At 41.4% G+C, this 16,260-nt stretch overlaps 1 protein-coding gene across 1 annotated transcript in view; it reads left to right on the forward strand.

Annotated features, from left to right (window-relative positions):
- The window catches only part of rnf13 (ring finger protein 13), a 38,779-nt gene that overhangs the window by 4,727 nt on the left and 17,792 nt on the right, over nt 1-16,260 (forward strand). Inside the window, exon 4 of the mRNA XM_058072743.1 lies at nt 3,033-3,155. Within this exon, the coding sequence (XP_057928726.1) occupies nt 3,033-3,155 (123 nt within the window). The remainder of the gene's footprint in view (nt 1-3,032; nt 3,156-16,260) is intronic.

Consider the following 16,260-nt stretch of genomic DNA (forward strand, 5'->3'; position numbering starts at 1 on the left):
TATTTAGACAAAATTCTTGTAAAATTACTACAGATATCCCCATTTTTGCAGATTCAAGTTAAATTGTTAAATGACATTTTTAGAATGTGCCGCAGGCTTATAAAAAAAACAGCCACAGGCCAAAAATGGTAAATAATGGTTTAATTTCTTTGACCATGAACACCACATAAATGAATAAATGAATGTCTTCTGCGCCCCTTTTGGTGCTTGTTACTTTGGTAATACCGCTAGTCGGCCAACAGAGGGCTCTTGTGTACTTTGTTGTTATTACGTCATGTATTTTTTGCATTTGGCCGACAGAGGGCGCGCTTGACACTGCTTTCCACAGTCAGTAGGGCAATGAGGCAGTAGCACAGTGACGTCATTAGCAGACAAGGCACGCCGAGGTGAAGGGCAGCAAGGATTCTTGGTAATTCCTCACGCCCTGTACTTCATGTGTACTTTACACATGGACTTGTTGATCATTTACAAATTGCTGCTATTTTGGCCCTCAAGTGTGTGTGTGTGTGTGTGGACAAAAAGAGGTTGCATTCATGCGAGCCTGTGAGAGAGGAAGTGCTGATGTTCTCCGACATACATTGTGGTTTTTTGAGTCACTATCTTAAAGGACGCCTGACTGCTTCACACTTCCTGTCAAAGCAGCGTTTGAGTTCCCCCCCTCCCCTTTCATCAATTCTGGGTGCTCATTACACAGTCAGCTTCTTTTATCGCCATCCTTTTGCCTCTTTTCAGTGTTCCTCATGAGCTGCGTAGGTTTTTGTCATGTACTGTTTCCATTTTCCTCGCCACTTTGTCGGTGTCTCGTTCAGGCTTTCCTTCGTCTCAGCAGCTCTCTCCTCGGCTCTCATGGGACCCTTCACAAGCTGCTGGAAAGCAGACCTAAGGCATGAAGCCAGGCAGATAGAGAGGGGGAAGTGATTAGTAGGGGAACCGGGGGAACACTACAGACACACGATGCCTTATATGACTGATGTGCACGATAACGCTTTATTGTGTAAGGGCCAAAGCCGTTTACATCGCCAGCCATCGCCATTTTGGATTGTGTGGTGGTGATTTAACTTGCTTTTGGCCCACTTTCAACACCAAATTTTCCTTTTGATTCCGTCCCAATCAAACTGTCACCATCATAAAACCTTTATAAACTATAAAGGCTTGAAATAGAAACTATTTCCAGCAGTAAACCTTGCCATTTAGGTGACATGGCTTTCATTAGTAACACACACACACATAAGTCATATGTTTTAATGGTTGGCCAAAGGACATAAAACCAAAGAGTTAGATTCCTAGTCCATGAAAAACCTGGCACTGAGAATATCCAGCATTTTCATTTTGACGGTTTTACAAAAACTACATTGGTGCCAAAATGGATGGACGTTGGTGCTCATGACAACAACTGATTAGCAGGAAAGTCACAGAATACATTGACTTTCTTGGTGTCACTCTACAATAAGGTACACAAATGCACTCGTTACTGAGGAACGAATGACAAGGCACAGCAGTTTAGAGGAGTTGCAGAGGAACTAATGATTAGAGTAGTTACTGAGGACTTAAGGTACATACATTTGGAGTAGTTACTGGGGACTTAAGGCACATCAACTTAGAGTAGTTACTGAGGAACTAATGAGTAGAGTAGTTACTGGGGACTTAAGGTTCTTAAATTTAGAGTCACCAGAGTAGTTACTGGTGAACTAATGAGTAGAGTAGTTACTGGGGACTTAAGGCACATCGATGTAGAGTAGTTACGAAATAACTAATGCGTAGAGTAGTTACTGGGGACTTAAGGCACATGAATTTAGAGTGGTTACTGATGAACTAATGAGTACAGTAGTCACTGGGGACTTAAGGCACATCAATTTAGAGTAGTTACTGAGGGACTAATGAGTAGAGTAGTTACTGAGGACTTAAGGCACATGGATTTAGAGTATTTACGGAGGTACTAATGAGTAGAGTAGTTACTGGGGACTTATGGTCCATAATTTTAGAGTCACCAGAGTAGTTGCTGGTGAAGTAATGAGTAGAGTAGTTACTGAGGACTTAAGGCACATCGATGTAGAGTAGTTACAAAGTAACTAATGAGTAGAGGTGTTACTGGGGACTCAAGGCACATGAATTTAGGGTAGTTACTGATGAACTAATGAGTAGAGTCATTGCTGGGGACTTAAGGCACATCGATTTAGAGTAGTTACTGAGGAACTAATGAGTAGTTACTGGGGACTCAAGGCACGTGACTTTAGAGTAGTGACGGAGGAACTAATGAGTAGAGTAGTTACTGGGGACTTAAGGCACATGAATTTAGAGTGGTTACTGATGAACTAATGATTACAGTAGTCACTAGGGACTTAAGGCACATCAATTTAGAGTAGTTACTGAGGGCCTATGAGTAGAGTAGTTACTGAGGACTTAAGGCACATGAATTTAGAGTAGTTACGGAGGAACTAATGAGTAGAGTAGTTACTGGGGACTTAAGGTCCATAAATTTAGAGTCACCAGAGTAGTTACTGTTGAACTAATGAGTAGAGTAGTTACTGGGGACTTCAGGCACATCGATGTAGAGTAGTTACGAAGTAACTAATGAGTAGAGTAGTTACTGGGGACTCAAGGCACATGAATTTAGAGTAGTTACTGAGGAACTAATGAGTAGAGTAGTTACTGGGGATTTAAGGCACATCGATTTAGAATAGTTGCTGAGGAACTAATGAGTAGAGTAGTTACTGAGGACTTAAGGTACATGGATTTAGAGTAGTTACTGAGGAACTAATGTGTAGAGTAGTTACTGAGGACTGAAGGCACATGAATTTAGAGTAGTTACGGAGGAACTAATGCGGAAGTAGAGTGGTTGGATGGTTAGGTGCCAAGCTGCAGGAGTACAGGTGTGCTGACATGAATTTGGACTCTAGTCTAATGTCATGTTTTGACAATGATGACACTAAAAAGCAGCCAGACTGCGATGCCAGAATGCATGCCAAAACCCACCACGGCCAGCGGGATACCTTGTGGTTATCTTCAAATGACGATTCGTGGCATTCCCCCAGGGTTTCCTGATCGGCGCACACCCAGCCAATGCGTGCGAGCCCATCCAGCCCCCGCCCAGGGACAACTTGACGGGAGCCTTCATCGTCCTCATCAAACGCTTTGACTGCAACTTTGACATCAAGGTACGTTCCTTGTCGCCACTTCCACACTACTGTTTGCAGTACAGTGTATCACTTTATCAATGATACATGTGTTTGATGGCTTGATGCCATCATGCAACAATGCATGGGTTTTCCCCGGGTACTCCAGTTTCCTCCCACATTCCAAAAACATGCTAGGTTCATTGGCGACTCCAAATTGTCCATAGGTATGAATGTGAGTGGGAATGGTTGTTTGTCTATATGTGCCCTGTGATTGGCTGGCCACCAGTCCAGGCTGGACCCCGCCTCTCGCCTGAAGACAGCTGGGATAGGCTCCAGCACCCCCGCAACCCTTGTGAGGACAACCGGTAGAAAATGAATGAAATAGCTCTGAGAAAGTATGACTTTTTTATCTCTATCCCAGCTGTCTAATATATGATAAAAGGTATAATTGCAGTCTTGTTTACTTCATGTTCCTTTGATTAAAAGAGACGTAACATGCACAGGGAGGAGGGAGAGAGTGAGGGTTAAGAACAGGAAAGAGGAGGTGTGAATGAATATTTGCAGAGATCTTGGCGGCCTCCTCAGCATCCGAGTGTTCAATGTTTCTTCAGCTCAGCTTACCTGTACATTCATTCATCCTCTCATCAGCCTGTTTCTTTTTGTTTCCTTCTGTTTCATTCTGGTGGCTGTCAAGCAGCCAAACAGCCTTTTAAGGTCACACTGCATTTTTTGTATCATTGCAAAGCATTTAGTCAGGAAGAACCGCCCCCACAGACCGTACCACACACACATTTGGACATGTGGAAGTCAGGCTTCAGTCCAAATGGCCTTACATTCCTGAAATGTTTCCACTGCTGCAACATACCTGAGAGAGAGAGAGAGAGAGAGAGAGAGAGAGAAAGAGAGAGAGAAGCTGGAGGATAAGCAGATTCCACCTCAAAAAGCTGATTTGGGCCATAAACAAAAACATCTTAGATCAGGGGTCACAAACACGTGGCCCGTGGGCCAAATGTGGCCCGCAGCGCACTAGTTTGAGGCCCCCGCCTTGATATGAAAGTTTAATGTTAGTGCGGCCGGCGCAACTTTGATATGGATGCTGTATGGTATCATGTACCCAGAAAAAAATATTACATTTGATTAATGTTCATGTTAAAGGTTAAATAACCGTTAATAGTTATCCTCACAATCAGTGTGGAAGTGGTAAGTTTTTGCCTATTTAAGTTTAAAGGAAATGACTTGAAGGCTACCGTTTAGGTCGCTAGCTCTCTAGTTTGCGAGTTAGCATGTGTCTCAAGACCCTGCAGTTGCGCAATATGTTGTTACTAAAAACAGTATAAAAAAAATATTGAACGGCATTGGACAGGTGTCGTAAACTAGTATTCCAACTAAAAAAATGTCCATAATGTCCATCCTGACTGGGATGCTGATCGATGGGATGGCTATACCCACTTGGAGAACGATGCACCGTATCACATATATCACATATAATGGCGGTATTTCTTCATGTCTTTAAGACGTCACCCACATGTTATGGCTGGCACATTAGCCGCTAGCATCCGTTGAGTCAGCGCCGGAATGGATCCGTGGCTGTGATGGGCCATAAAGGAGACGTCTGTGCACTTAACCTTCTGTGAAGTGTGAGCGCGTCCACACGTCGATGAGGTGTGTGAGTGTGTGAGGTCGAGTGTCGGGAGAAAGTGTCTGAGATGGGGAGGGCAGAAGGGGGTGTCTATTCGGTGTGTGTGTGTTTTGCAGCATTCCTCCGATGGGTCCTATTTTGAAAATAAATCTCTGGAGGGAATCGGGGTTGCACTTCCTGTGTGGTGGGGCTTTTTGAGGTTTTTGCAGGAGGGGGGGGTTGCACATGGCATCGGTGCAGGAGATGGGGGGGGGGGGGGGGGGTTGGACAGGAATTTGGATACCAACCCATCCCCCTTTCCTTTCCCATAGCTCCCTTCTTCCTTCATTGTCAGATAGTCTCTTAGTCCTCCTGCATGCATGTTCATGCGTTCATGTCCCTCCACACAGAGACATAATGTCTTAGTTATGTAACATGTACTGAATGTATGGATATCTGTGGCGGCACGCTGCCCCACGCTCCTTTACAGCCATTCAGGCACCCATGTGAGCCAGCGTACTCTACACTGGAATGATGCTGTGATCGACGCAGCCATGACACAATGGCCGACATTTAGCCCCATTTGCCTTTTATACAGAATCTTGGCTTCGAGACACACTTTTACACAGCAGCACCACATCCCGCAGTCACATCATTAAATGCCCGAAGGGGTCAAGTATAGGATGCTGCTTAACGATAGCTTTCAACCAGCGGGGTCGGGACAAGTGTTGAAACCTGGCTCTGAGTCTACCTGTGAAGGTGGAATATTCACGGGACAACGTCTTCCGGCGCGGTTTATTCAGATCAGTGACCCAGAAAAGAAGACGGTTTTTACAGGCTGTGTGAAAGGGGGTTATAAAACACCTCTCTCTTTCTCTTTTCATTGCCTTAAAGGGACCACACACACACATACGCATGTTGTAGAACAGCAGTGGAACCTTGGTCAGGGTCTTGAATAGGGCTGGGACATCACGTCATCGATGATGTTGATGCAAAAAATACATCATTCTGAATCGAAAAAATGGCGGCTGTGGCATCAAAGTCGGGGGAAAAGAAAAGATCTCGCAATAGGATGTCAAAAGTATGGGAGTCCTTTTCACTTAAAATAACGATGGGGCTCCCCGTGCATGCGTGGGTTTTCTCCGGGTACTCCGGTTTCCTCCCACATTCCAAAAACATGCTAGGTTAATTGGCGACTCCAAATTGTCCATAGGTATGAATGTGAGTGTGAATGGTTGTTTGTCTATATGTGCCCTGTGATTGGCTGGCCACCAGTCCAGGGTGTACCCCGCCTCTTGCCCAAAGACAGCTGGGATAGGCTCCAGCACCCCCCGCGACCCTCGTGAGGAAAAGCGGTAGAAAATGAATGAATGAATGAATGAATGAATAATGATGGGGTGGTCTGGGACCTGTGCAAAATGCAGATGGCGTATAATAAAAGCACTACTGCGATGCACCAGCACCCGGGAGCTGCTTGTGTGGTGGAGAAGTACATTTTTTTCTTCCCTTGTTTGCAATGATTTGCTTCTGTTATTTTTTTTATTATTTTATTGTTTATATTTGGATTCGGATTGTGTTTTAGTAAATAGTTTATTTATTGAAAGAAATTTTAATTTATTGTAAGATTCCATTGTGCACTTTATTGCTGTATTGTTCAATACAATTCAGTGTTGAACTAGTTAGTTAAAATATATTGCTTTTATTCATGGAGATAAATTAGCATTAATTGCTATATAGGTCAAATTATGGGGGGATAATTGATAGTCGAATGAAATCTGATTTTTAAATGAATCGTTAGTTTTTCAATGCATTGATTAATCTATCTTCTAGATCAGGGGTCGGGAACCTTTTTGGCTACGAGAGCCATGAAGACCAGATATTTTAAAATGTGTATCTGTGAGAGCCATATACATCTTTTAAACATTGAATGCAATAAAATGTGTGCATTTTTATGTAAGACCAACAGTTTTAGATATAATGGACTCTAATTATGTAGACCAGGCACACTACCCCACGCCAATGGGGTGTGGCCAGCACACTTTTTTGAGCAGCGCAGTGTCTAATAATAAATCAAATACTTGCTGCCATTAATGCAACTTCTGCTGCTGCATAGTTTTGAACCGTATTCAGTACACGTATTTCATTCTTTTGGCCATCTTCGTCAAAAGGCTTGGTTCTGCAGCTTTAGCTAGGTGACTATTTGACTAAAGGAGGAAAGTTTACATTTACATCTTAATGACCGAGATAGACTACCGCATTACCCAGTAATAATCGAGTTTTGGTGTTTGACCTGGAAAATATCATCAGGAAAGATGGATATGGTTGGCCGTATTGCAGTAGAAAATAGATGGACGGATTAAAATGCATAAGAAAGTTGTTGATTTTTAATATTTTTAACAGTGATTTCTGTGATGTTTACTTTAAAATGTTAGCAAACATACATTTTTATTGTGGTAAATGCTTGAGAGCCAGATACAGTCATCAAAAGAGCCCTACCTGGCTCCCGAGCCATAGGTTCCCTACCTCTGTTCTAGATTAATGGAATACAAAAATAATCGTGTGACTCGTACTTTAATGTAATTTTCAAAACCTTTTAAAATGTTTGTTTGCGTTACAAGTTTTAAAAAAAAAAACGTACTTTATAAATATTTCAAGTTCATGCTACTAAAGTGATATTGAATGTGATTTCCATACGATGGTGACTTTTAGAGCTTTTTTCTCCCAGTATGTTGACATTGTTCTTGTAAGGTAATACAGATATTTCCATTCTTGCTGCTCTTTTTATATATTCTATTGTTAGAATGTACCATGTACTAAAGAAAGCAGCCGCAGGCCGCAAATGGCCCCCGGCGCCTCCTTTGAACACCCCTGGGATAGCGTTTTTTTTTTTCAGGCCGGCAAGTTGCAACTAGATAGTCGGGCCATTGAACTGCTGCCACAGTGTATCTTTGGGAGTGGCGGCGTTACTTCCTCTCTAATTTCTTATCAGCAAATCAGACATGTCTGAAAAGCTCTGCCTCAGCAAGGTGTGGCCGTCGGGGTTGGGGGGGCGGGGGCATGTTCTTTCTGCAGCAGTACAGTGAATGGTGAGCGAGTCGAAAAATTCCACTGTTGGTCAACATCTGTCAGCGTTTTTGTTTGTGGACCTTATCTCGCAACAGTGGTGGGACGGCGGTGTTGGTTTGTGCTGCACTGACCTCCCAGCCCCCGACGTGCACACAATAACACACACAGGCCTTGTTTTTTATTAAAGTGATGATCTAGCTTCCTGCACGCGCTCACCCAGTCTTATGACCGAGTATGACTATGGATGACTGGGTGCATGACTGCTGCTGCTGTTTTGTTTTGCGATTTGTTGTGGCAATAAACACTTTAGTCTGTTTCCTTGGGCACACACACACACACAGGTATAGAAGAACACATATAGTCACAAGTACTGCATACCTAAATATCATTTTTTCCTGTATTACCACACATACCAAAGATAGAAGGCCCTCTATTATGACGACATGCACTGCTGAACAGACCTAGTAGCGTCACTGGAGGTGGGAAACCGACATTGAATGCACAAAGCGGCAAATGTACCTGTACTGCAGGGGTTCTCAAACACGCGGCCCGTGGGCCAAATGTGGCCCCCGCCTTGATATGAAAGTTTAATGTTAATGCGGTGGTTATTAGCTTAGTCGTGAGACTGCCGCACATGCACGGCTGAGTGTTAGCCACATGGCTGCGTTAGCTGTCGTGACCACGAGCCTCTAAAACTTGCCATACTCGAGTGTTGTTCTTCAAATGGCGTATTAAAGCTAGGTAGGTTTCCTGGCATGTGTTAGCGGTTAGGTTCCACAGGGCAGACATCGTTTGTGTTTGGATGTTAGCTAGCGAGGTAGCTAGCTAGTTAGACACTACATGCACCAAAGGGTTGCTGCATTAGTGCTAGCCACGGGTGAAATGGGAAGATATTGATCAGTGTCTGATCAATATCAGACCATCCCTCGTGACAAACTTAGGGACAAGTGTTATGTTGGGATAGTTTAGACCACGCGGCCCACGGGCCAAATGTGGCCCGCAGGACACTAGTTTGAGGCCCCCGCCTTGATATGAAAGTGTAATGTTAGTGCGGCCCGCGCAAGTTTTATTATGGATGCCGTATGGTATCATGTACCTAGAAAAAATGATTACGTTTAATGTTCATGTTAAAGGTTAAATAACTGTTAATAGTTATCCTCCCTATCCGTGTGGAAGTGGTAAGTTTTGGGCTATTTAAGTTGAAAGGAAATAACTTGAAGGCTACCGTTTAGGTGGCGAGCTCTCTAGTTTGCGAGTTAGCATGTGTCTCAAGACCCTGCAGTTGCGCAATATGTTGTAAATAAAAAGAGTATAAATGTGACTATAGTCGTGTTTTGTCATGTCTACAGGGCTCTAATAATGCTTGGTTCATTTTAATCTGAAAAAAATAATTTGTCTACCCACCAACTATATGTGGTTTCTTAAGTTTTTATTATTTGCCCTTTTATTATTATTATATTTATTTATTACTGATTTATTATTTATTTGTTTATTTTTCATCTTATTTTGTGTAGAAAAATAAAAATTAAGATATTTGAGAACAGTGGAATGTTTTATCAGAGCTTTTATTGTAGAAAATCGGAACCAAAGCACTGAAAAAGTTTGTATATTTTTCTGTTTTTTAATAAATGCGTTTTTTTGGGGGGGGGGAAACCTAATGCGGCCCAGCCTTGCCCAGACCCTAGCCCCAGTGGCCCCCAGGTAAATTGAGTTTGAGACCCCTGCTGTACTGTACCCGTGCGGTCATCATCATCATGCACATCGCCGTCTAACCAAGATTACGTGGTTGAGTTCCGTCCAGCCAAATCTGATAAGAGAACGATCTGAGGTTGGACAGCCAATATGACAAGAGACGATGGAATTGGCTCTCTCCCCGTAGACAAGTGTGAAAGAATAAGAGCGCGGCGGTGCCAGGCTCATTAAAACGTGTTATAGCGCTCTCTCTCTCTTTGTGGTTACGCCTGCACTGCAAACTAAAGCATCCTCCATCCATCCATCCATCCATCATACAACACAGGAACTTTGTGCCAATTGCAGCTGTGCCGGATTATCAGCGAACTCGCAGTCCCGCCTTTACTGAACCCTTTATCTAATCAGCCGTTCGGACTTTGGAGCTGAGACCTGAGCAAGATTCCACTGAAGGAGCGAGTGGGTGGGGGGAGAAGGAGGGAGGAGGGAGGGATCTGCTTTGTTGTGGCCCCCGAGCATGTGACAACCTTGCAAAAGAACGATTTTTGTTTCTGAAGAGTTCAGCCACACGCGACAGCGTTGGGAAAATTTGGGAAAGGGGCGGGATTTGGGGATAATGACACGAACACATCAAGTGTGCAGCAGTTGGGGGTGGTAGTGGGGGGGGGGGGGGGGGTCTGCGGTTGCCATTGACACACACAAGCACACGGTGCTGATGTAGAAACCATCCGTGATGCCATCCGTGGTCGCTTTCCACACAGGCGTTGCTTTAGAAGAGCGTAGCGGCGGTTGTTCTGTGCAAGGTTCCTCGGTAGTCCCTCCCTAGCGTAGCGCTCCAGCTAATTACTGTGGACACTCTTTGTTTCATATGCAGACGCTTTCTCTTTTCCGACATGCAAATGGTGAAATCCATCAGTCAGTCCATTTGGTCCATTTCATTATTATTTATGATGTTATTATTATTATTAGACATAGACTTTCTTTATTGTCATTGCACAATAACACAGCAGTGAAATGTCATTGCCTGGCTCCCGTGTAATAATAAATAATAAATAATAATGTGGAGAATAAATAGATGACATCAAGTATGAACAATGTACAGCGTAAACAGTAATTTGTACAAATAATTTAGAATAAATAACAATAATTTAATTTAAATTATTACATTAAATAATATAATAAAATTAATATATTTATTATTATGTTTTAAATTTGCAATTGTTTATGTAAAAATATTTTTAATTACCAAAATTTTAATGTTAAGTTTTAAGATACAAAAATTTTTACACAAGTGTGTAAAAATCAGCCAGTCCATTTAGTCCATTTCACAGACCTCCAGTCAGCTGTGACCAGTCCGCAAGTACGCACATGCTATATGGGACTGACTTACACTTCCGCGCCACTGCCACGCTGTTCAATTATTTTTTTGAAAATATTTTTGATTTTTTATTATTATTTATTATTTATGATTTTTTTGTATTATTATTATTATTAGACATAGACTTTCTTTATTGTCATTGCACAATAACACAGCAGTGAAATTGCCAATGAAATGTCGTTGCCTGGCTCCCGTGTAATAATAAATAATAAATAATAATGTGGAGAATAAATAGATGACATCAAATATGAACAATGTACAGCGTAAACAGTAATTTGTACAAATAATTAAAAAAATGTATTATTATTATTATTATTAACTATATTAATAAATAATAATGAGGAGAATAAATAGATGACATCAAATATGAACAATGTACAGTGTAAACATTAATTTGTACAAATAAATAATTTATTATTATTATTATATAATTTACATAATTTAGAATAAATAACAATAATTTAATTTTAATTATTATATTAAATAATTTAATAAATTTATTATATTTATTATTTTTTTAAATTTGCAATTGTTTATGTAAAAATATTTTTAATTACCAAAATTTTAATGTTAAGTTTTAAGATACAAATATTTTTACACAAGTGTGTATATACTTGCTGGTGGGAACAGGCATGTTGCCGACGGGAACAGGCATGTTGCCGGCGGGAACAGGCATGTTGCTAGTGTGCGGGAACAGGCATGTTGCCGGTGTGCATGCTCGCCTGCAAGCGGTAGTGCAGCAGTGCACAAATGCGGAAGAGACCTTGCATGAGTTTCCAAGTCGCTCACACACAGTGTTTTTTTTTTCTCTCTCGCTGAGAGCTTCCACTTCTCGTTTTCTTGTTCTCTCACTTCTGCTCTTCTATTTTTTTTTTTTTTGTTGAGTTCCTCCCCCTCTTCAGTCTCAGGAATGTATCAAATGTCCATGTCTGCGCACACACAAAGATGAGCCAGCAGCAGAGGTGGAATTCCTCTGTCTCTCACGCATGCTACTTGTGGTCAGGGGTCTCAAACTCAATTTACCTGGGGGCCACTGGAGCTAGGGTCTGGGCAAGGCTGGGCCGCATCAGGTTTTCCAAAAAAAAAAAAAAAACATTTATTAAAAACAGAAAAATATACAAACTTTTTCAGTGCTTTGGTTCTGATTTTCTACAATAAAAGCTCTGATAAAACATTCCACTGTCGTCAAATATCTTAATTTTTATTTTTCTGCACAAAATAAGATGAAAAATAAATAAACAAATCAAGAATAAAGAAAATCAATCAATCAGTAATACATAAATAAATATAATAATAAAACGGCAAATAATATAAACTTAAGAAACCACATATAGTTGGTGGGTAGACAAATTATTTTTTTCAGATTAAAATGAACAAAGCATTATTAGAGCCCTGTAGACATGACAAAACACGACTATAGTCACATTTATACTCTTTTTATTTACAACATATTGCGCAACGGCAGGGTCTTGAGACACGTGCTAACTCGGAAACTAGAGAGCTAGCGACCTAAACGGTAGCCTTCAAGTTATTTCCTTTCAACTTAAATAGCCAAAAACTTACCACTTCCACACGGATAGGGAGGATAACTATCAACAGTTATTTAACCTTTAACATGAACATTAATCAAACATAATAATTTTTTCTGGGTACATGATACCATACAGCATCCATATCAAACTTGCTCGGGCCGCACTAACATTAAACTTTCATATCAAGGCGGGGGCCTCAAACTAGTGTCCTGCGGGCCACTTTTGGCCCGCGGGCTGCGTGTTTGAGACCCCTGCTTTAAGTGATAGAGGAACTTAATATGCAAATATTGTTCATGAAATGACACATTTACACTCATGAGGGACTTCCACAACACACACATCTGGAATTGAGCATGTGTGCCATTCATTCATCCAGACAGCAATGCATGTCGAAGCACACAGGGAGCATTGATAGGCGTCAACAATACACCTTCACAAACGCATGCATCACATTGGCCGACATGAACACGCTTCACGTACGCATGCCCGCTCATAGAATTCCAATGACAGGACGCAGACAAAAGACAGGACTGTTCTGCCCAAGCCGCCGCGCACACACGCACAGTTCACCCGTCACAGGCCAAAATGGATTTGCCTTGCATCACAGACACCACCGCATTTGCATAAATAGGCTGAGACAGAGGATGACTTTCATATCATTGCTGTGCATTAGCTTTGTACCAGGAGCCATAAAAGCAGGTTATTATTCACTATTATTCAGTTTATAATACTGTTTAATAAGTTTATATTATTCAGTATTCCATGAAAACACATCACATATGACTTTTATTGGACGGCTTTTTATACCACAAATGTAAATCCAGTCAGCTCACAGCATTATGTGTGTATGCTACATTTGACAGGGCGATGTCTACAGATGTTTAAGATGTGTAACAAAGCCCTTTTTCCCCAAAGCTGTCCCCCATGAAGTGGGCGGTGTCGTGTCCATCCATGACGGAATTCCAACAGCGGAACTTTGGGCGCCTGACCTTTGGTGGTCACACGCCACGACATGACTTTGATCTTTAAGAACAACAAACTCTTCTCACAAAAATAAACAGGGGAGGGTTAACAAACAGATGCTACTAGCATGTTTCTGTTCCTTTGCGTTGATTTCTAACACTGTAATGAGCATCATTCATAGGAGAAATATTCTCAGGGAAGAAGTACATTTGAAACACTTCTATTGTGTGGAAATATGGGCTAATAACTATAAAAGCAATCTACACTCGCTAAATGTACTGCAAAAAAGGTCAGTAAGGATAATTCATAATGCCGCCTACAGAGAACATACTAACTCCTTATTTGTAAAATGACAAATACTTCAACTTGCTGATATAGTTCATCTTCCATCCATCCATCCATTTTCCTCCGCTTATCCGGGTCCGGGTCGCGGGGGCAGCAGTCTTAGAAGGGAAGCCCAGACTTCCCGGTCCCCGGCCACCTCCTCCAGCTCCACCGGGAGGACACCAAGGCGTTCCCAGGCCAGCTGTGAGACATAGTCCCTCCAGCGTGTCCTAGGTCTGCCCCGGGGCCTTTTCCCGGCTGGGCATGCCCGGAACACCTCCCCAGGGAGGCGTCCGGGAGGCATCCGGACTAGATGCCCGAGCCACCTCAACTGACTCCTCTCGATGTGAAGGAGAAGCGGCTCTACACTGAGCCCCTCCCGGATGGCTGAGCTCCTCACCCTATCTCTTAGGGTGAGTCCAGCTACCCTACGGAGGAAACTCATTTCAGCCGCCTGTATCCGCGATCTCATTCTTTCGGTCATGACCCAAAGCTCATGACCATAGGTGAGGGTGGGAACAAAGATCGACCGGAAAATTGAGAGCTTTGCCCTCCGGCTCAGCTCTCTTTTCACCACGACGGTCCGGTACAGCGACCGCATTACTGCCGAGGCTGCACCGATCCGTCTGTATAGTTCATCTTCAAACAGCTAAAATAATGCATAAGGCTAAAAATAAGAAATCAGCTAAAAATGTCATCCAATACTTCTCTACAAGAGAGGAGAAATATGATCTCAGGGAAGAAGTACATTTGAAACACTTCTATGCCAGGACTACGTTATGCTAGCCATAGCATTTCAGTTTGTGGAATCAAACTATGGAATGGATTGAGTAAGGAAATCAAACAATGCACAACGATGAGCCAATTCAAGAAACAATACAAGCAGTTGATGTTTGCTAAATACAAGGATGAAGAGTCTTGAACCAGTCATGATGTGCTATATATATCACTATATTGACACTTACTATGGTACACATTATGGCATTGGATGGTCATATCACCTCATACTTCGGTACGGTACAGAACAAAGAAATGAAAAATAAAAATAAATAAAAATAAATTAATAAAATAAAACATTATTCATTCATTAAATGAAATGAAAATAAAATAAATTAATAAAATAAAAAAATATTCATTCATTCATGAATATGTTTTATTTAAAAAATACAATTAAATTGATAAAATAAAATTGATGCAATACAAAATTATTCATTCATTAATAATTAATTAAATAAAATTATAAAAAATAAGAAAATACAAAATTATTTATTCATTCATTCATGAATAATTTTTAATTTTTTAAATTTTTATTAATGTATTTTTTTTGTCACGTACCGAAGTACGAGGTGATATGGTACCTATGGTACCCATATTGATGTTTGCTAAATACAAGGATGAAGAGTCTTGAACCAGTCATGATGTGCTATATATATCACTATATTGACACTTACTATGGTACCCATTATGGCATTGGATGCTCATATCACCTCCTACTTCGGTACGGGACAAAAAAAATAATAATAAAAAATAAAAATTCATTAAAAAAATTAAAAAATAAAATCTTTTTTTATTTAAATTAAAAAATGTAAATTTAAAATAAAAAAAATAATAAAATATAAAAACAAAAACTTGAATTATATTAGGAAAGCAGGAAGTGAACAAATGTAACAGTTACTGATTGTAAAAGTACCAGATGGAGCGGTAGGATTTAATAAGCTTTGCTTCTTCCTACTCCTTTTGGACATGTGGAACTGGGAACTGATTATGGGATGCACTCAATTGGAATCTGATGCATGTTCAAATGAAATGAAACCATTACCATTACCATATTTCAATGGCAATTTCAGGACATGCGAGCAGTGGGCTTGTGCTAAAGAGTAACACACTTGTCCTTAAGTGGACTCCAAAGTTGTCACCGGGTATTCATTACATTTTCATATTCCCCTCTTAGTCCCGCCAGGGCAACAAGCTAAATAATTCCAAAATATTGTCATATCCTTTTCCCTTCACGGTGGCCTTCTGTAACAATAGCCAAACAGGATACTGGAGCTTCTGAAAGAAATGGTGTCCTCATCATATCCTGCACATCCATGACGTAGCACTCCCTATTTCGATATTGCTATTGCTATGGTTACACCTTCTGTTTGGGAAGTATTCTAAATATTCATTCTACCGCTTTCCCTCACGAGGGTCGCGGGGGTGCTGGAGCCTATCCCAGCTGTCTTCGAGCGAGAGGCGGGATACACCCTGGACTGGTCGTGCCCAGCCAATCACAGGGCACATGTAGACAAACAACCATTCACACTCACATTCATAACCATGGACAATTTGGAGTAGCATGTTTTTGGAATGTGGGAGGAAAACCGGAGTACCCGGAGAAAAACCCACTCATGCACAGGGAAAACATGCAAACGCCACACAGAGATGGCCGAGGGTGGAATTGAACCCTGGTCTCCTAGCTCTGAGGTCTGTGCGCTAACCACTCGACCGCCGTGCCGCCCTATTTTAAATATGATTATTATTATTATTATTCTGACAGTATGACATACAACGCTGGTTCTGTTTTTAAAATAT

This window comes from Doryrhamphus excisus, chromosome 5 (genome assembly GCF_030265055.1).
Source record: "Doryrhamphus excisus isolate RoL2022-K1 chromosome 5, RoL_Dexc_1.0, whole genome shotgun sequence".
Taxonomy (NCBI): domain Eukaryota; kingdom Metazoa; phylum Chordata; class Actinopteri; order Syngnathiformes; family Syngnathidae; genus Doryrhamphus; species Doryrhamphus excisus.